This window comes from Genypterus blacodes, unplaced genomic scaffold (genome assembly GCF_046128005.1).
Source record: "Genypterus blacodes isolate CSIRO-AG114 ecotype Tasmania unplaced genomic scaffold, CSIRO-AGI_Gbla_v1 ptg000376l_1, whole genome shotgun sequence".
In the NCBI taxonomy this organism is placed as follows: domain Eukaryota; kingdom Metazoa; phylum Chordata; class Actinopteri; order Ophidiiformes; family Ophidiidae; genus Genypterus; species Genypterus blacodes.
In genome coordinates this window covers 129,897-150,814 of record NW_027467158.1, presented here as the reverse complement: position 1 = coordinate 150,814, position 20,918 = coordinate 129,897, and the positions used below count along the sequence as shown (strand labels likewise).

Sequence of the window (20,918 nt, the reverse complement as noted above, 5' to 3'; positions counted from 1 at the left end):
TATTCTGTTTGTTTTGTTGTGTGGAACATTTAACACTTTTATGCTAACGTTGTTTTTTACGGCCCTCAGAGCCCCCAGCATTTACGTTGAAACCAGAAAACCATGACGTTATTCCGGGAACAACAGTTTGCCTCAGGGCCGCCTTCACAGGAACGCCCCCCTTGGCAGTCAAATGGTTCAGAGAGGAGAAAGAGATTTTAACCGGTGGCACTCGGTTTATAAAGAAAGACGCCTCCTCCAGCTCCTTAGAGCTCCGTGCCGTCAAACCCGGTGACTCTAATAAGTACACGTGCCAAGTGTCCAACGATGCCGGAAAGGTGGACTGTACCGCGGTCCTCTTCGTCAAAGGTGCTCCGCAGCTTTGTGAAAATCTCTTCATAATCTTGACATAGCTTGTTTTTAAACTTTCCACTCACTTATGGTCTTTTACTAGAAGGTCTAATAAACCTTCATCAGACATATTGGCAAATATTTAACTTTCTTTAAGTTCACCCATAATGAAGCGGAAGCAAAGGTCTGCTGCTGAGAGGCACCAAGTCACCAAACGTAGATACGATACTGACTTAGTGTTGGAGGGTTTGGAGGAGGGATTTCCTCAGTGCTTAACATGACAGATGGAATCATTAAAAGTCAGGTTAAGGGATCGTCAGGTCACCAACAGGCCCTGATTAGAGTTCAGACCTCTTACTCGTTAATGAGTCATTTTGACGAAGTTACAAGAAACTCAAAATGGCAGAAAATCTAGGAATGGTGCAATGACTTACAACTGAGAAACTCATAGTCCAACCTGTGAGGATAGTTATTACAGCGCCATCATCAGGCGGACTGGCACCAAAACTTAATGGGTTCTTCCCTAGATCGGGACCAACCTGCACACGGGACCAACCTGCACACCAAGATTTTTTGACACAAACAGATGGACAAACCAACACAGGAAATAAGATGTCCAGGTTCACCAAACTTAATCAATCACTGGAAACCTAAATGAAGCCAGAGGTCCCAGAGGCTTGTGTTCTGCACTTTCTAAGACCTCTGCTTCCACTTTTTGAACTTAAACTTGTTGTTAAATCCGATGAAGGTTGGAGACATTTTTGTCACATCACATTTTTTCTCTAAAGCATTGATTGTTTCCTCCCCTTTCACTCCCTGTCCCCTGTGTCTGATAGTAAACCAATGTCCAATGTTCTTCTCTTAGAACCTCCCACCTTTGTGAGCAAACTTGAGGCAACTAAGCTCGTCACCAGCGGCGCCTCCACCAGGCTGGAGTGCAAAGTGACAGGAACCCCTGTCATCACATTTAAGTGGTTCAAGAATGAGCTTGAGATCAGCTCTGGGCATAAACCTGCCATGAGCGCCACTGACTCGGTGGCTTCTCTGGAGATAGCAGACTGTACAGTAGAGGACAGTGGAGATTATGTGTGTGTGGCGTCCAGCGAGGCTGGCAGCGACCGATGCAGCAGCACAGTGACCGTCAAAGGTCGGTTCTGTTCCATCCAAGTTCCCTTTCCTGACAGACTCTGAAGTTTTTAACATTTTTCCATGTTTAGTCTAAGAAGAGAAAAAGAACCAACATTTTTACGGTTATCTAGCCTGAACTACCAAATGTACGACACATATTCATACAAAAATGAGACAGAACAACATTTTGGTATAGTGGATCACATTCACTGACCACCAGCTCACCTAAAGAAAGAGTAAATGAGCAGGTTTGGTAATATTGAATGTTTAAAGGTTTTGCTCACTTCTTTTGGTGGTTCAGGTTTAGAACTTATCATTCGACTCTTTGTCGAAGCTCTTTGTTCTGAATAGCTGTCTTCACTTCTATCCCTGTCCATTAGGGGCGGGCAGTAGAGGAACACACAGGAAACCAGATGAATGTGTAATCTAGTTGAGTTTGACACTGTAAGCCTGGAGTGTGATGATGAATGACACCTTGATGGCTCCGTCTGTTTTCAGAGCTGCCGGTGTTTGTGCGTTCTTTGGAGTCCAAAGACGCGGTGAAAGGTTCAGAGATGATGCTGGAGGCCCAGGTCTCTGGCTCCGCCCCCTTCACTGTGTCTTTCTATAAGAATTCAAAGCTGGTCCGGAATGATAAGAGACACCTGATCACAGTGACACACGAGCTGGTGGCTCTGCAGGTGCAGGTGTTCGAGTCCGCCGATGTGGGCGTGTACAAGTGTGTGGTGGAGAACGAAGTGGGCACAGTGTCATGTGACTGTCAGGTGACTCTAAAAGGTCTGTGAGGAAACTATGCGTTCATCTTTGAATCATAATCCACTCATTTTACAACTGTAAAGATTTTTGAGGAGATTATGTCTGAACCAGGTCACAGACTTAAAATATACATATATATATTATTGAATTTCAAGAATCAGATTTCTAGCTATTTTTGAGCATTTCCATCAAAAAAAAAAATTCTCAAGCCCAAAAAACTGGAACTACAAAGATCTGGGCCATAAGAACTAGTAAGACCTAAAGTGGAGCTTTCTAATAATGTCAGTGAGTTCAGACATAATAACTCTCATTATCACATTCAATCTGTGGGCTTTTATTTCAAATCTGACAAATCTAAATTTTAAGTTGTAATACCGACGTATATTTTCACTTGTAGAACCTCCGTCCTTTGTACGGAAGTTGGAGAACCTCAGCTCGCTGGTGGGTAGCGAGGCTACTCTGCAGTGCACTCTAAAAGGCTCTGAGCCCATCGTCCTGACCTGGCTTAAAGACCAGCATGAGCTGAAGGAGGCTGAAAACCTACTGATCAAATACGAGAACAAAACGGCTACGCTGCACGTCACCAACATACAGAGCAAACAAGCTGGCAAATACAGCTGCCAGGCCCAGAACCAGGCCGGCAGCCAGAACTGCTCTGCACTGCTGACTGTCAAAGGTGCGTTCACCGGGTCCAGATTATTCTGATGAGTCCAGTTCTTTACATTGGTGCGTTCAGGTGCTCCCCATGAACTTGTAAATCTGATATTTACCACTTTATCACCAAGGTGAAACAAGTTTATTTGTATTTCACATTTCCAGCTCAAAGGCCATTCAAAGTTCTTCACAGAGACACGAAAGCAATGTAGGTGTTGAACTGATTGAACTAAAAGAATAGTACAGTTTGCAAAAAAGTACAGCAAGTACAGCAAAAGGTTTTGGTTTTGACTCGTGTGACTCGAGAATTAATAAAACTCTTACAATCTGCATTGAGACGAGTCATGCAGACTCTTGGCTTAACCGGTTCAGATTCAAGCCTTAAGGCTCTAGGTACAGTATGACCTGAGCCACTTTAGCACTGTTCCAGCAAGACCTACCCAAAATTCAAAAGTCATTTGTTCTCAGGTTGTTAACATTTGCATTTTCAAGCTATTGCAGGAGTACATGAACGCACCACGAGCCATCTTTAGATCGTTCATATTCATTTTGGTCCTGCTGTCACTGATATGATGTGTTTGATGTCTCAGAGCCGGTTCAGATCACAGAGGAGGCAAAGTCCATCAGTGTGACTCAGGGAGATCCGGCCACACTGGAGGCCAGATTCTCAGGCACTAAACCCCTGAAGGCTTGCTGGCTGAAGGCCAACAAGGAGCTGAGCTCAGGACAGAGATACAAAGTCCAGAGTGGCGAGACCTCGTCTGTGCTCAAGATTCTTAAAACGGATAAAAGCGATGAGGGGGAGTACACCTTCCAGGTCTCTAACGATGTGGGACAAAGCTCTTGTGAGGCAACGATCACCATTTTGGGTCAGTCCATGATCTGTACTCCTGGACTTAGGCGATTCAGGCCAAGTTTTACTACCTGGTTCTAGTTTTCATAACTTTGGACATCATCCCAAATTACAAAAGGCCCACCAAGATCTCAGTCCTGTCTTTAGCCTGGACTCTGGAACAGTCCTGGTCCTGATGCTGTCACAATGTCCCCAGGTTTCAATGTCCAAAACTAACAAAATCAGAGCCATGGAGTAACCTTGAAGACATTTGATTAGTTTGTGGATGTGGAGGCTTTTCTGTCTCACTGTTCTTTATTCTTGTCTGTCAGATCAAATCATTCCACCGTCTTTCACAAGAAAACTGAAGCAGACTGAAGGTATCAAAGGGTCCTTCGCTCACCAGGAGTGTCTGATTTCCGGCTCCTTGCCCATCACGGTACAATGGTACAAAGATGAGAAAGAGATCCAGACCGACAGCAAACACAAAGTCACATTCTACGAAAACGTAGCCTCCCTGGAAATCTCCGGTCTGGACAGTAGAGACGGCGGCAGCTACACCTGCATCGCTAAAAACCAGGCCGGCACCGTGCAGTGCTCGGGGCTCCTGTTTGTTAAAGGTCTGACCCCATACCAAGATCCAACATACTGTATATTCTAATATATGTCATAGATATTTTAAGTTACATCTAAATGTTTTATATGAATGTTCTGTAAAGTATCTTTGCCATAGACAGAAAGCTGCGTATGTGTGGCACAAATTCAAATCAATTTTTTCAAATATTAGATTTCTTTGTGGGCCTAAAACAGATTTTACTCATCATTTTAAAAGATATTTGAACCATAATTCAGGATTCACATTGCTCTCCATGTTTCCTTCCAGAACCTCCATGTGTTCTAGAAAAACCAGAGTCCATGAATGTTTTGCCTGGCTCAAAGGTTCAGTTTAACGTCCTGGTTTCGGGGACGCCGCCTCTCAGCATCAGGTGGTTTAAGAACAACAAAGAGATTTTGTCCAGCGCTGACTGCTCCGTAGTCAAAGACAACACCTCCAGTTTACTGGAGCTCTTATTTGCCAAAACCTCTGATTCTGGAGACTTCACGTGTGAAATCCAGAACGATGTGGGCTCCACGTCCTGCCAGGCGGCGCTCTTTGTCAAAGGTTTTTGCTTTTTAGCTTTTAAAGTCTTACAAATTTGTGCCATATGCGTTCGTGAGCGGTCACCCTCTGATGATCTCATTTCATTTTGTCCTCAGAGCCCCCTAAGTTCACTCGGACCCCGGCTCGTGTGTCGGTGGTCCGGCCAGGTCAGAGTAAAGTGTTTGAATGCCAGGTGAGCGGCACTCCTGAGATAGACGTCTACTGGTTCAAAGAGGGCTCAGAGATCAGCCCCAGCGACCGCCACAAGATGGCGTTCTTGAACTCTGTAGCCACTCTAGATGTCTGCAGGGCTGAAACAAAAGACAGCGGCCTTTATTACTGTGAGGCCCGTAATGAGGCCGGCAGCGAGAGTTGCAGCATGGAGCTAAAGGTCAAAGGTCAGTCAAGTTTCAAAATAGCTGGACTTTGGATGCAGCGTCCTGAAACGGCAACTATGGCAGCAGAGTCCATCTGACATCATAGGAGCAGTTTATTTAGATTTTAAAGTTAAATGACACATTTGAAGTTATTATGAAATGTGAGGACTTAGGCACTAGACTGTAGTTCTCCTCATAGTTGGGACGCTTTAAATGCAGACCACAAATTCCATTGCACTCCTGACAGAGTTGATGTTCTTGACCCTCTTGATGAGCCTCTGGTGACGGCTGTTTTCTCTCACCTCAGACCCTCCGTCGTTCATTAGAGAAGCATCTCCAGCTAATGTGGTTCAGGGCTCTGGTGCCAGTTTCTCCTGTCAGTTGGCAGGGACTGGACCATTTGAGATCACATGGCACAAAGACTCGAAGGAGATCAGACCCAGCGCCAAACACAGCTTCTCACAGCTCAACGGCACCGTAGGGATGGAAGTTCACAAATGTGATGCTGTAGATGTTGGCGCATACCAGTGTACGGTCGCTAACGAGGTGGGAAGCTGCACCTGTAAGACTGCGCTCACCATCAAAGGTTGGTCTCGTCAGACTAACAGCGTTTTCACACTCATCATTCTCAGTTTTTTGGACCTGAGGTTTTTTCTTCTAGGAGTTCTGTACGTTTTAAGTGTGCAATCTGCATTGGACCTTCATTTCGGGATCCAGAGAAGCATCTGGTCTTTGTGGAAACACATATCTAAGCTGCTGTTAATTGGTTGAAAATTAAACTAACTAGTACTAGCTGGACTAATGATCTCCATTTCTTAAACAAGCTTTCACTCTTGAAATCACTGAAATAAAATCACCAAAAGCAGGACCACCTGAAGAAATAAACTCAGGTCTGCAATATTTGGTTGAAGAGCATACGTGTCCTCAGAAATCTGAATTCATCTGCATTCTACCAGCATCTTATGGTGTAAACTGACTACTCTCCTTCAACGTCCTCCAAACAGAACCACCATCATTCACCCAAAGGATGGAAAATGCCATCACAGTTCTGGGGAACATGGCAGAGTTTCAGTGTGTGGTGAAGGGCTCTGACACTCTGTCTGTGCAGTGGCAGAAAGATGAGAACTGGATTCTAGAGGATCCAAAGATTGAGAGAACATTCGAGAACAATGTGGCCGTTCTCAGGATTCCGGCCTGTGAGGCTGCTCATGGTGGGAAGTACACCTGCCAGGTGTTGAATGAGGCGGGGCAGGATAAGTGCTTTGCCACCCTCGTGGTGCAAGGTAACCAAATACACAACATGTTCTTTGATTCATGGTAGAGGGAGTTCATAGTTCAGTGAAGATGCTAATCCATAGATTTGATGCTGAGTCTGATCTGACTCCATTCATATTCAATAATGGGTTTACATTCTGTAAATGCTTTAACCACTTAAGTCTGGTGGGTAAAATACTTCTCAAAAAATACTTAAGTAGGTGTTTAGTTCTTTCATGGCAGTTTTTCTGTCCATGAGAACTGACCCTGGGGAAGTTCTGCTGGTTTCAAGCAGCCTGGTCTAGAGAAGAGCAGGCCTGCAGCTCTGGTTACTGCTCTGACTCTCTGTTTATGTGGCCTGTGAAAGTTAATGTCTGGGTAATGACAGTAACTACCCCCTTCTTAGTACTTGCATTTTCCCAGTGCTACAGCTCCACTTAGTGGACAGGGGGGTCATCGTCTTAATTTCAGATAACCTGGAAGTCCCCTTTGCCAGTTTCTTATTTTGTTCTGCTTACTTCAGTCATCTACATTTTCAACCAATCAAAGTTCCACTAATTGTTTCACTCAGACTTAAATGGCTAAAGGATTTAGATTTGAAATGTTGGTTTTATGAACCATGTAAACATTGTGGGGCTTGGAGATTTAGCATTTAGTGACATCACATGTTTACCTTCTGTTGTCATGGCGATGCCCTCCTGACTTTGACTGTGTTTGGTGCTGTAGAGCCTCCTCAGATCGTAGAGAAGCCTGAGGTGCTGAAGGTGACGGTGGGAGATCCGCTCAGCCTGGACTGTAAGGTCAGCGGCTCTCCTCAGCTCACGGTCAAATGGGTCAAAGACGGGAAAGAGCTTCAGTCCATCAGGCGCCACAAACTCACCTTTGATAATGTCATCAGCAACCTGAGGATTCAGGCAGCTCAGAAGGAGGATGAGGGGGACTATGAGTTCCAGGTGGCCAATCACATCAGCAGCTGCACCTGTAAAGTCAGAGTGATTGTACTCGGTTAGTTCCAGCAAACCACAAGTCCTCTGCACGCTTTACACAAAGTCAGAGTGTTTGTAATCGTAATTCTTTAATTCTCCTTTGGGTAACAGAACAAGTCATTCCTCCGAGCTTCATCAAACCTCTGTCAGACATGCAGGAGATTCTGGGCTCCTTTATCCAGGTCTGCTGTAAAATTTCGGGATCGCTGCCGATCTCTGTGGAGTGGCAGAAAGACAAAAGCCGAATCTCGAGCGGCATGAAACACAAACTGATCCAGCAGGACAACTCGGTGTCCGTGGAAATCGAGCAGCTTGAGAGATCGGACGCAGGGTCGTACTCTTGCAAACTGACTAATGCAGCAGGAAGCTGTGAATGCAGCGGAGCTCTCAGGGTCAAAGGTCAGATGAGACTCACAGATGAGACTTACACGTGGTGTGATTTAAAGGTGTATACGTCTTAAACCTCTTTAACCTGGACATGCTTGTTTTCTTCAGAACCTCCAAGCTTTGTGGTGCAGCTGGAGTCACAGGCAGCGCTGCCCAACACCACTGTGCGCTTCAAAGGCGCCTTTAACGGAACGGCACCTTTTACGGTCAAATGGTTCAAGGACGACACTGAGCTCATGACCGGGCCCGCCTGCTTCACAGGGCTGGAGGGGCTCTCTTGTTTCTTAGAGCTCTACTCTGTGGCCGTGAGCCAGAGCGGAGTTTACACTTGCCAAGTCAGCAACGAGGCTGGAACTGTGCGCTCTAGTGCAGACTTAAGGGTCAAAGGTTGGAACTTTGTCTTGGTTACGCATCTGCTTGAGCTTCACGTTCGTGTTTTTCACTAAATCGTCCGTCCAAAGCTACAGCGCCTCATCCTGGGTAATGCTCTGGGAAGGTTTAGCCTTTGCAGGAACATTCTATTTCCCAGAACATCTCAGGTTCTTTGCATCACATAAATTGTTCAAGAAATGTTTCTTTAAATCTATCCCTAAGGCCTTCCCAGTTTCCCCCCCAAAAGATTGGCAGGTATAGAATGCTCCTGGAAAATTATATTTGTAATGGAGTTTATTGAAAATTTTGATAAATGCTAAAACTAACAAACTTTCCTGCTTTGATTTACTTTAATAGATCATTTGAGTTATCTTGAGACATCGAAGTAAAAGTTCATTCCTAAATGTTCATATTAACTCCATCATATAGCATCATATGTGCGCTGTAGTGTAGACCTTTGTCTAAACAGGTTCGTCCTGGACTGTCTGTGGCTTTGTTGTCCTTGTTGTTGCTAACGCCTCCATCAGCTGCTCTAACCGCTCACTAAATGTGCTGCCATGCTTTCCTGCTGCTAATGTGTCTCTGTTTTGGCTTTGCAGAACCACCTGAGTTTGTGCTGAAACTCCCTACCGCTAAGTCTGTGAAGCAGGGCGACTCGCTCCGTCTGGAGTGTAAAGTCAGCGGCACAGAGCCTCTGACAGTGACCTGGTACAAACACGACACCAAGGTCACCCACGGAGGGAACTACAGGATGTCATTTATAGGTTCAGTCGCAGTCCTGGAACTGCTGACCACCAACTTTGAGGAGGACGGAGTTTACACCTGTGAGGCTCAGAACGATGCTGGCAGAGTCAGCTGCAGCAGCACGCTGAGCATCAAAGGTTATTTAGCCAACCGGCCTTGTTGGTTAAAGCTGAAATCCGTAAAGTGTTGCTCTATTCTGTTGCTATGGTTTCCAGAAGCAGAAACATTTTTGTCAATTGAATTTGTGCTGGAATACCAAAAGTACCCTCTAAATTCTCTAAACGTTTTCTGGTGGATGCAGTGGCGCCTGAATCAGCACGGGACCACGAGACCTGTCAGGGTTCAGCTCGCTAACAGCTAGTGAGCGTTAGGTTTCTGCTACCAGCTTCACATAGAAGTGTTGATCAGGTGCAGTTTGATCATGTCTATCCTCAAAATCACGGTTAAGGTTAGGGTTAGACTTTACTGGTTCATACTGTGTCTGTTTCACTGCCACATCTGGCAGATTGGGAACTGGAGATGACATCATGTAAAGTGTGAACCAATCACAAACGCAGGTGTGGACAGTTGAGTACAGGTGAGGATGTCTCGCCTCACTGTTTGTCTCTTCCATCTGCTGGTCCTCCTTACTCATTCACGTTAGCTAGCCAACATTAATGCTAGCTTGTTAACTAATTCAGAATATATGTAAATAAGGTACTGAACTTATTGTATCAGGAACTTTGTCTGTTTCACATCAGACCGCCTCTATTTTATAATATATACAGGGTGTTTCTAAACTTGACATGTCATGACATTGGACAGGAAGTGAGCACACTCATGTGAGATGCTGCTGATGTAGAGACAGAAAGGAGTGATTTTTGGCACCAGAGAGACGTCGTTCTGCACATCCACTCAGAACGAATCTTCCACTGGGTCACCTGAGGCCGTCGTGATTCAGGCTTAAATTTCACCAGAACAAAACTCTGCTGGTTCAGGAGCCACGGCCTCTTTTAATAGCTCTCAAGTTTGGAACATAACTTGATTGGTCGAAGTTCTTCACAGAGGGCGACACAGCATGTGACGGATTTCAGCTTTAAGAGATCTTCCTGTTTCAATTTCTGTCCCATGGGGGCCACATTGTAACAGCCTCCAATCTCTCCATAGAGCCTCCAGCTTTTGTCAAAGTGCCACAGCCCATTGAGGGGCTGAAGGGTAAAGACGTGAGTCTGTACTGCGAGATGAGCGGCACGTCGCCTTTTCAGGTCACCTGGTTCAAAGACAGGAAGCCTCTGATGGAGAGCAGGAAGTATAAGATGGTGAGCGAGGGCAGCACGGCCACGCTGCACACGATCGGCATTGAGCCCTCAGATGCCGGCGAGTATGAGTGCAAAGTGTCGAACAGTGTAGGGAGCGTCGCCTGCCAGACATCGGTTAAACTCAGAGGTCAGTAGAAAGAGCGAACAATTCTCATGATTTTTTTGGGAATGACTTTGTGGCCTGGCTGACTCATGTTGTTGTCGTCTCCTCAGAGCCACCGTCGTTTGTGAAGAAACTGTCAAACGTGACGGTGATTCTGGGAGAGGAATTGCACTTCGCAGCGTCTGTTAAAGGCGCCGAGCCTGTGACTGTGTCCTGGGTTCAGGACAAGGATCACATTCTCAGGGATGGCGACAACAGGAAAATCACCTTTGAGAACAACCAGGTCGCTTTAAAGGTCTTTAAGACCGACGAAGCCTCAGCGGGAAAATACACGTGCCAGCTGCGAAACGATGCCGGGAGTGCAGAGTGTTTCGCTAACGTGACTGTTCTAGGTTTGTAAACATATAATTCTCTCTTTCTGGGCGTTCATGTTAGCGCAGAAAAACCTGGGAGGCTGTTTATGTGTGTTTTCCTTACATGATACCACATGGTTTGTTAATGTCACTGTGAACATTCCAGAGAGGTTTGGTTTTATGTTGGGTTATTTTTATGTTCTGTAAAGGATGTAATCCATGTTATGGGAAACATTTATGAATTCAGAAACTAAAGACTTTTCCAGGTTCTGGAAAATGCCTGAAATGTTCTTGAAAGGTTGTAACAAACATTTGCAGATGTTTCTCACGGGTTTCTGAGGAACATTCTCAGGAACGTATAAAGTAACGTTCTGGGATTGCTGCGATTAATATTTCAGCATAGTTTCCTTAAAGGTTCCCATTTATTTATAATTACCAAGATGTTCCCATGACATTTATTATGACCTTTCTTAGAACATTCTGGAGTATTTATTGACCCAATAAACCAAATGTGCCAGGTTCTTCAGGTGAAGAATGTTACCTGTTGATGTTCTCACAGTATTTCATGGATCTTCAATCTTTCTTGAATGTTCTTTCAATGTTGGCACCTCGTGACAGCAGGAGGGATGTTTGAACAAAGTTGAGGGTTGATTGGTAAGTTGTGAGCCAATAGTTGTTTAAAAAATAATTAAAGAACCACAAATCTTGAATTATATGTGGATGAATATAAATTTGGTCAAATCTGTCATCAACTATGAGTAAAAGAAGGAATTCTGTAGTTTCATGACATAAACTTAAAGTAAACAATCCCATTTAAACTCAGTAGACTGGGTCAAACCCTCATTATTAGGTTAATAATTTAACAATCAAGCCTGAAATCTCTGTACATGAAATTGTCGTCATCACCGTGCATGAAAATGCTGTTTTTAGTTAAATAAAATTATGAAAAACCCCAACGACTCCCAAGTCCGGCTCAAAACTTATCAATCAACCCCTTTACCTCTTCCAAGACAAAACCCTCAAGAACGAGCTGCTGATGTTGTGTTGCTGATATTTCACACCATCATCTTGTCTTTTCTGCGATGACATGAACGCTGTTTGTTTTTGGCTTTTTCGTTTCCTTTGTCCGTCACCTGCAGCGTTGAAAACATTGTGACTCTGCCCCTTTTCTTTCCAGAACCGGCAAAGATCATCGATAAACCCGACACCCTGAACGTGACGGCCGGCGACATGGCCGCCCTGGAGGTCAAAGTGTGTGGAACTCCTGAGCTGGTGCCCAAATGGTACAAAGATGGCGTGGAGCTGGAGTCCAGCAGGAAGTACAAGATCTCCTTCTCCAGGATGATCTCAAGCCTGAAGGTGGTCTCCACTGAGAAGGTCGACTCAGGAGAGTACACCTTCCAGGTCCTCAACCAGGTTGGCACGGACCTGAGCAAGATCAACCTGACTGTGCACGGTGAGTACGAGAGGGGAGGAGAGGAGAGGAGAGGAGAGGAGAGGAGGATTTAAAGGAGACTGGCACTTGACTACAGGATAAGCAGATCTGTGGCTCCTGACTGAGGAGCAGTCATTCAGTGTAGAAGAAGGAAGGAAGTTAGTCAATCCTGGTTGATGCTGTTAGATGGAAATACTAAAGCTAAAGTACTTCAGTACTTTCCAGCTGAGGGTGACTTCATGGTTTCTCTCTCTACAGACAAGGTCATCCCCCCATCCTTCTCCAGGATTCTGAAGGATTGCCAGATGGTGATGGGTTCGTGTGGAGAGCTGGAGTGTAAGGTGTCGGGTTCTCCTCCGTTCACAGTCTCCTGGTACCACGATGGAGAGGAGATCCAAAGCGGACCCAACTTTGACATTTCCTTTGGTGATAATAGCTGCACGCTCAAGCTGCCCACGCTCAAGATGTCAGACTCTGGACTCTACCGATGCCTGGCTTTGAACAAGGCCGGATCCAGCGAGACCAGGGCGACTCTGGTAGTCAAAGGTCAGGACGCTCGCACTGCGTCACCACCATGCCCAAATGCTTAGCTAATGGTATTAGCTTGGTAGCTAGCTTTCAGCATCAGTTTATGAAGTGGCCTGACTAAGGGTGGGGTAAGGGTCTGGGGTCAGTTGTTGTATTCCTGGGGGCCTTTGGTCTTGCTGAAACCACCAGCATTTGCACAGCAGAGAAAACTCTGCTGACACCTCCCTTTCTTTCTCTCTCTGAACTAGAACCTCCATCCTTTGTGGTCCAGCCTCAGCCTGCGGAGGCCATGCCGGGCTCTAAGGTGACCTTCTCTGCCATGGTAAAAGGCAGCACCCCCCTCAAGCTGAAATGGTTCAGAGGAACGAAGGAGATTGTGGCCGGAAGGAGCTGCAACATCTCTCTGAAGGACAACCAGGCCCTGCTGGAGCTGCTTGACGTGGAGAGCTCACACGCCGGAGAGTACACATGCCAGATCATTAACGATGCAGGAAAGGAGAGCTGCCCGGTTCTCCTGACACTCAAAGGTTGGTTTCTAAGGAAGCCATGGTTGTCTTGACGCTGTTCTCACCCTCACATAAACTTACCCTCATCTTGTTTGTTCGTCTCAGAACCAGCCACATTCTCTAAGAAGCTGAAGGACATGTCGGTGGAAAAGGGCAAACCTTTGACCCTAGAGTGTTCGTACACCGGAACTCCAAAAATCACAGTGAACTGGTACAAAGATGGACAGCAGATCTTTGCCTCGTACAAGTACAACATTACCACAACTGAAAGTTCCTGTATCCTCGAGTGTCTGAGTACAGATGACAAAGAGGCTGCTGGGAAATATTCTTGCCAAGTGTCCAATGATGCTGGGAAGGACACTTGTGATGCAATGGTGTCCATCCTGGGTAAGTCCAGCTTCTTTTCTTTAAGCTAACAGCCAAGTGATACACCCATGACTTTACAAGATTTCTAGATCTTCATCTCCTCCACGTCTGAACTCTGAAGAAAGTCTTAGCCTCATTTCATCATAACACAGTTCTATCAGTGATTCCAGGAGATACGTTGAGCTTTTATCGTGGAGGACAGAACTTCTATCTTTGTGCTGTAGAAGAAACAACAGCATGGATCCATAAGGGTCCATTCAAAGACCTAGAGACCTGAAGAGAAGCACAAACATCTACACAATGACACAATGACAGTAACGAACACAGTTCAGAGTTGAAGGAGATGAGGATGATGAAGTTTTGTATGTTTTTGTAAATCACCAGTGTATCTTTAAAGTTCTTCCTGTGATAGCGCAATCTGTCTTGCAGAACCTCCATACTTCCTGGAGTCCCTGGAGCCCATGGAGGTCACGGCAGGTGACGCTGTGTGTCTGAAGTGTCAGGTGGCAGGAACCCCTGAGATCAAACTGTCCTGGTTCAAAGCCGAGGGTAAAGTTCGATCCAGTCCTACCTGTAGGCTGGAGTTCTCTAAAGGCGTGGCCTGTCTGAAGCTCAGCAAAGCCACCAAGGCCGACATTGGAGAGTACACCTGCAAGGCGGAGAACCGCATAGGCTCCGCCTCCTCCACCTGCAGGCTCAGTGTGCAAGGTGATGAGCAGAGAGTTCACACATTTGCCTTTAAGTCTTTAATATACCACTAAAAATACTGACATAAAACATCATTCTTTGTTCCAGAGGCCAAAACGCCCCCGTCCTTCCCCAAAAAGATAACCAGCCTCATACAGACCCAGGGCCAGGCGGTCCGGTTTGAGTGCCGGGTGGCCGGCTCCTCCCCCATGGAGGTGTTGTGGCTAAAAGACGGCGAGCCTCTGCAGCCCAGGGGTGAATTCTCCATGCTATATGATGACAACACCGCCGTCCTGGAGATCAGCCGTGGAGAAATGAGCCATTCTGGAGAATATGCCTGTGTGGCTACAAACAGTGTCGGCTCCGCCTCCTGCAGGGCCAAACTCACACTTCAAGGTCTGTAAGGGACTTAAGTTTCCTGTTTCACTGTGAGAGGAAACACATAATCCATTATTTCAGAATTTGGGGTTGATTGATAACTTCTAAGTGTGTTATGGCTCTCGTAGCAAACAGGTCAAACATATTCTCTTCTGTTCTGTTGCTGAGGTCAACAAGGGTTGACTGCAAATCAGGAGCAGTTAGGGGCTCAAAGTCTTCCTCAGGAACACTTTGAGATGCTCCTCAGGAGGAGCCCCCGAATCCATCCAGGAACCTTCCACTCCCTAGACAACCATTCTACCTTCTTGAACCTTGCCCTCAGTTTAAACATCACCCAGATTTACCCTCAGACTGAAACAGGTTTTTGAGTGATGGTGTGTCATATGAATGATTTACCCAAGATGTAAAAGAGGAGTTGCCATAGTAACAAAGGTTCAACATGAATGGGGGAACATGTTTTTGCAGTTTGACTGCCCTGTTATATCCGGTGCAGTGCTCTGACTCATTCTATTATGTCTAATGTGACTGGTTCAGAATTCATCCCTGAACTCTAATAATTAGGGTCTGTGAGAACTACTTAGCTGGAAAAGTGGTAACATAGACCTTTGTAAGGCATCTGTGAATAACAAACAGGAGCCTGGAAAACAAAGGTGATTCCAGTTTCCAGCCGATTTCGGTCCATTAGCAGTTGCCTGTTGAAGGTCATCATGGCGTTTACTTCCAAGTTATTTGAATCGCAGATTGGTTCTTAGAAACGGCTACTTGAGCACCAGCATCATGTTGGTAAAAGAAAATCGTATAATTTGATCACAGAATGTTTATTGTTTATATCTCCAAACCTGTACACAATCTCTCATTTTGTTTTCACCAAACGTTGAAGTATTTTCACCTCAAGTTTCATTGTTGTTGTTAGAACCCAGATACCCACCAGTGTTTGACAGGAAGTTGTCCCCAGTGGAAGTTACAGTTGGTGACAGCATCGAGCTGGAGTGTCACATGATGGGCTCAGCCCCTATTAAAGTCACATGGTCCAAAGACCACAAAGACATCCGGTCTGGGGGTAATTATCAGATCAGATGTGTGGAAAACATGGCCCACCTGACCATTCTGAAGGCTGATAAAAACGACACAGGCAGGTACTTCTGTCACGCCTCTAATGACATGGGCAAGGACTCCTGCTCTTCGGATGTCACTGTGAAAGGTACGGGACTCGGCCCTGTCCTCTCAAACCGGCTGTGATGACCAGAGATGAATCAATGTTTCTCTGTGTTTTTAGAGCGTAAAAATCCTCCCGTGTTCACAAAAAAGCCCTCCGAGCACATCGAGGACATGGAGGGAAAACTGGTGAAGATTGAAGGCCGCGTGTCCGGCTCCCAGCCGATGACAGTCACTTGGTTCAAGGACAGCGCTGAGATCTACAGCTCGGACAAGTATGACATCAGCTTAAAGAGCAACGTGGCTGTGCTGTGCATTAAGAGCAGCCAGGTGGTGGACAGCGGCAGATACTCCTGCCAGGCCGCCAACGAGGCGGGAAAAACCTCCTGTGACATCAAAGTGGACATTTCAGGTGCGTTTTCACTTTTCTGTCAGAAAATCTTCTGTACTGTGCTCTAGCTACCTGTAACTGCTGATTAGCTCATATTACAGTTTTGGAAAAGAGTTTTGAGCATAACAAATCATTTGTGTAAGACAGACATGAGTATGGACTCATCATCTGAACTAACACCTATCATTGGTCCCGTGCAGAGGCCAAGAAGCCTCCGGTCTTTGATGTCCCCCTCAAAGCGGTGACGGTGGACGAGGGCGACAAGCTGAGCCTGAAGTGCCACGTGTGCGGTTCTGCTCCTCTGAATATCCTCTGGATGAAGGACAGGAAGGAGCTCAGCTCGGCCGGCAGCACCAGGATCAGCTTCTCCAATGGAACTGCCTCCCTGGAGATAAGCCCCGCCTCCAGACACGACGCTGGAGACTACCTGTGCAAGGCCAGCAATGAGGCCGGCAGCGAGTTCTGCAAGGCCAAAGTCACCGTCAAAGGTTCCTGATTATTGTTGTTTTTAATGAATTAAACAAAGTTACATAGTGATGGACATCCAGCAAATAATCAAATAATCAAATAAGGATCAATAAACAACAACAACAAAATCCAATGAAACCAAATAAAGACAACATTTTAGAAGTTAGACATAAAAAAAATCTTATATTGACAATATCAGCAAATGGAAAGCAAAACATTTTATTTTTATTTTGACTTTTAACTGTCAAATGTTGTGATTGCTCACTTAAGTTTTGTGTCTGTTGCAGAGAGAGCAGGTGTAGCTCCGCCTCCTGCTGAAGCTCCTGCAGCTTCAACTAAAAAACTGGAGAATCTGTTTTTCATGGAGGAGCCGAAGACGTTGCACATCACAGAGAGTGAGTACGACTCAAACATGCTGGAACACAGAGTCACCTTTGACCCTTTGTGGTTGTAAAGTCGACGTGTTGGTCTTTCAGAGGGAACGGCCACCTTCATCGCTAAGGTGGGTGGGGACCCCATCCCCAGTGTGAAGTGGATGAAGGGAAAATGGCGGCAGATCACTCACGGCGGCAGGATCTCCATGGATCAGAAGGGCCGCGAGGCCAAGCTGGAGATCAGGGAGGTCACCAAGTCTGACTCAGGTCAGTACAGGTGTGTGGCCTCCAACCGCCACGGCGAGATTGAGTGCAACGCCGACATGCACGTGGATGGGAAGAAGGAGGCGGCACCCCTAGAGGGCGACCTGCGCGCCAAACTCAAGAAGTGAGTGCACGTTAGCATCCTCTTAGCATGTTACATGCTACATTAAAATGTGCAAACAGATATCAAAACAGAATTTAATGTAGGATTACATTTTTTTGGTCCATTTATTCACTTAAAAATGTTGTTTTGTTTTCAGGACGCCATCAAAGCAAAAGAGCCCGCAGGAAGAGAAGGACATAGATATTGTGGAGCTGCTGAGGAACGTTGATCCCAAAGAGTATGAGAAGTACGCTCGTATGTACGGAATCACAGACTACAGAGGCCTGCTGCAGGCCATCGAGCTGCTCAAGAAGGAGAAGGCAGAAGAAAGTGGAAGACCGGTACGGACACTAGGAACAATGAGCGCAAAGATACTAAACAAAGAGGTTTCTAGAGGGTTCCTCTGTAACATCTGAAGAACATCATTCATCATCACGTCCAAACCTTGACAGAATCTAGAACTTTGTCTTCAGGAAAAAGGAAGTAAAGGTTGTAGATCTGTTCAGGAATCTCAAGGTCAAGGTCAAAGGTCAAGGTCAGCTTTATTATTGCCAAGGGGCAATTTGGTTTACAGCTAGCAGAGAATTTAGACAAACCATAATCATTTGTAGTCATCAGACACAACATCTTTGGAGTGCAGAGGGGCCAAAGTTGTATGAGGCAGATGGAGACAAAGACACAAAGGAGGTCTTGAGTCTCATAGTTTTACACCAGGGTGATGTTTGTCTGCAGGTACAGACTGAGCTTACAGGGGTCAGAGGTCATTCACATCTGAGTTAGTGACCCAAACCAGCAGATAAACCAGAAACCATAAAATCCTCAGAGAGGAAAAAGGTTAATTGATTAATTGATTGATTGATTGATTGGCTGGTGGATTGATTGATCAATGTATGGCTTTATTCCAGGTGGAGCTGGAACGTGCAGACAGAGAGTCTGATGAGGACATGGCCCGGCTGGTGGCTGACCTGCAGAAGAGGATGGAGCGTATGGAGGTCAGTCCACATCATGGAGCCAATCTGAGCCAAGCTGAGCCAATCAGAGACAGAGGAGAGGACTGATCGCTTCACTTCCTGTCTCTCTTTGTCTGACAGGCTGTGAACTCAAATTTGTAGACAATTGTCCTAAAGGTGTTGCCATAGCAACAGTGTTCAAACAAACAAGCTTAAAATGTTTGTGTTAAATCCTGTAAATCGTTGGTTCCAAACAATCCAAACGTTTTGGTCACAATTTCTATTTCAAATATGAATAATAAATCTTGTGAGAAACTCTGAAGTGTTCTCTGTTGAAAGAGGAGTCTGGAATCCGGACACAGTATTCAGGTCTGTGCTTCCTCCTGCAGCCCGTTACCGTGGTGAAGGACATTAGCGACCAGTCGGCGTTCAGAGGGGAAGAAGCAGAGTTTGAGTGTCAGATCAAGATCAACTACCCAGAGATCAGCCTGTCGTGGTACAAAGGAACACAGAAGCTGGAGAGCAGCAGCAAGTACGAGCTGAGCGTGAGCGGAGAGCGCCACCTACTGACCATCAAGAACTGCCAGGCCGCAGACCAGGGCAACTACAGGGTCGTCTGTGGCCCACACATCTCCAGCGCCAAGCTCGCCGTCACAGGTCAGTACACAATGACTAGAGCTCAAGAAAGGAGAAGACCTGTAGAAACCCTAACCCTGTATGACCTGAAGCAGGAAGGAAGGAAACGGGTCTCTAACTGTATAGAAACTTGACTGATTGTTTGTGATTTGTTTGATTGTAGTGTTTTATGTGGTGTGTATATACATTTAGACACTCAGCCTTGTTTCTTGGAACTTGATCAGTTGTTCTTTTTGTGCGCTGTGTGTTTCAGAGATGGAGATTGAGCAACACCTGCAGGACACTTCGGGTAAGGAAGGCCGGACCTGCACTCTGTCATGTCAGTTTTCCGTGCCTAACGTGCAGACGCAGTGGTTTAAAAATGGGCAGCGCTTAGAGATGAAGGGCAGGTTCACCACTGAGGTCAAACACAAGGTTCAGAAGCTGCTGATCAGAGACCTGAAGCATGAAGACCAGGGCAGGTACACCTGCAGGTACCACAACCTGGAGTCCTCTGCAGACCTTTGGGTGGAAGGTTGGTACACCGGAAAACTTCCTGCAACCTTCTTCTTCCCGTTCACTAACCTCTTCCCAATCCCTCCATCCGTCTGCGGCACTAACGGAGGTCTGGAGTTCTGCTCCTCTTTTTTCCTCACTCTTCCTCTTTCTTTCTTCTCTCGTCTCTTTGTCTATTTTAACGTTTTTTTTGTCTCGCTCGAATTTCAAACATCATCAACTCATTGACTTCTCACACCCATTTTGGTTCATATCTGTCCAAACGTTCCAGAGGTCCAGAGGTTCTGGAGAGATATTATGTTATAGCCCTACAGGAGCCGTGATGGAATGTTTGTGAACTGGTTCAGAACCTTGATAGAACCTTTCCTCATCCCTTCTTGCTGGTTTTTAGTGTAAAGACCCTGAGGAAACGTTCTCTGAAGGTTCCCTGGAGTGATTCATTAACAGCTCTACAATGTTCCATTGTGGTGAACATTGTAGACGTGTTCAGAATGTTGTCATCCTTTGCATGGAACATTTCCTCTTCTTCTTGCTCTTCTTTGTCTGTTTTTCCTTCTCACCTGGACTTTCTTGTACGTCATCAAACATCGTCACGGTCAAATCCATCAAATCATCTGAATGGTTTCTAATCCCGCCTCATTTTTCTGGATGTTTTTAGTTTTCTCGCTCATTACCACTTGTGATGCCAAACGTTCTTTATTTATGTTCCAGCGGAACAAATTCATTTCACCAAACGCATCCACAACGTTGAAGTCAACGAGCGTCAGTCCGCCACCTTCGAGTGTGAAGTCTCCTTCGACAATGCGATCGTGTCGTGGTACAAAGACACGTGGGAACTGAGAGAGAGCCCTAAGTTCAACTTTACAAGTGAGGGCCGAAGACATTTCATGGTCATACGCAACGTGACCATCGAAGACGAAGGTGTGTAAGAGTGTCGCCCGCTCAAACGCTGCAGTTTCCCTTTTTGATTTTGCAAAGTGTTAAAGTCTTCATCGCTAATCCCATGTAGGCGTGTACTCGGTGATCGTACGTTTGGAGCCCAGAGGAGAAGCTAAGAGCTCTGCAGAACTTTATTTGTCAGGAAAAGGTAACAGCGACACCTTCCTCCTCCTCCTTCTCCTCTTCCTCCTCCTCCTCCTCCTCCTCCTCCTCCGTCACTCTGTCTGTGTCTAACGGCTTCACTCTCTTCTTTCTTCTTGCAGAGATCCAGTTAGCCATGATGCCTCTGGGTAAGTATTCACGCTCTTCATCAGCTTAACTCAGCACCTTTAGAGGAAACGTGGAGATTTTAGAGAAGCCACGTTAAGAATATAAACATTCTGTGATCTGCAGACGTCACCGACTCTTCAGTTCAGCGACCTGAAGCTCCTTCATCTGTCGCGATTGAAGGTAAGAAGCTGATCAGATCAATGATCAATGACTCACTCAAAAGACGGATTGATGAAGCTTTGAAGACCTCGATGTCGT

The 20,918-nt window shown here is 45.9% G+C and overlaps 1 protein-coding gene across 1 annotated transcript in view; it reads left to right on the top strand.

The window, feature by feature from the left end:
• The window catches only part of ttn.2 (titin, tandem duplicate 2), a 187,914-nt gene that overhangs the window by 42,280 nt on the left and 124,716 nt on the right, over nt 1–20,918 (top strand). Inside the window, 35 exon segments of the mRNA XM_076138549.1 lie at nt 70–348; nt 1,196–1,477; nt 1,957–2,235; nt 2,612–2,890; nt 3,459–3,737; nt 4,033–4,320; nt 4,584–4,862; nt 4,958–5,239; nt 5,526–5,804; nt 6,223–6,501; nt 7,199–7,477; nt 7,570–7,857; nt 7,954–8,232; nt 8,817–9,098; nt 10,108–10,386; nt 10,473–10,754; nt 11,893–12,171; nt 12,409–12,696; nt 12,927–13,205; nt 13,290–13,571; nt 13,980–14,258; nt 14,346–14,633; nt 15,529–15,816; nt 15,892–16,182; nt 16,362–16,649; nt 16,917–17,024; nt 17,106–17,391; nt 17,528–17,711; nt 18,276–18,362; nt 18,710–18,977; nt 19,210–19,470; nt 20,163–20,372; nt 20,461–20,538; nt 20,654–20,680; nt 20,784–20,840. Coding sequence (XP_075994664.1) covers nt 70–348; nt 1,196–1,477; nt 1,957–2,235; nt 2,612–2,890; nt 3,459–3,737; nt 4,033–4,320; nt 4,584–4,862; nt 4,958–5,239; nt 5,526–5,804; nt 6,223–6,501; nt 7,199–7,477; nt 7,570–7,857; nt 7,954–8,232; nt 8,817–9,098; nt 10,108–10,386; nt 10,473–10,754; nt 11,893–12,171; nt 12,409–12,696; nt 12,927–13,205; nt 13,290–13,571; nt 13,980–14,258; nt 14,346–14,633; nt 15,529–15,816; nt 15,892–16,182; nt 16,362–16,649; nt 16,917–17,024; nt 17,106–17,391; nt 17,528–17,711; nt 18,276–18,362; nt 18,710–18,977; nt 19,210–19,470; nt 20,163–20,372; nt 20,461–20,538; nt 20,654–20,680; nt 20,784–20,840 — 8,622 coding nt within the window.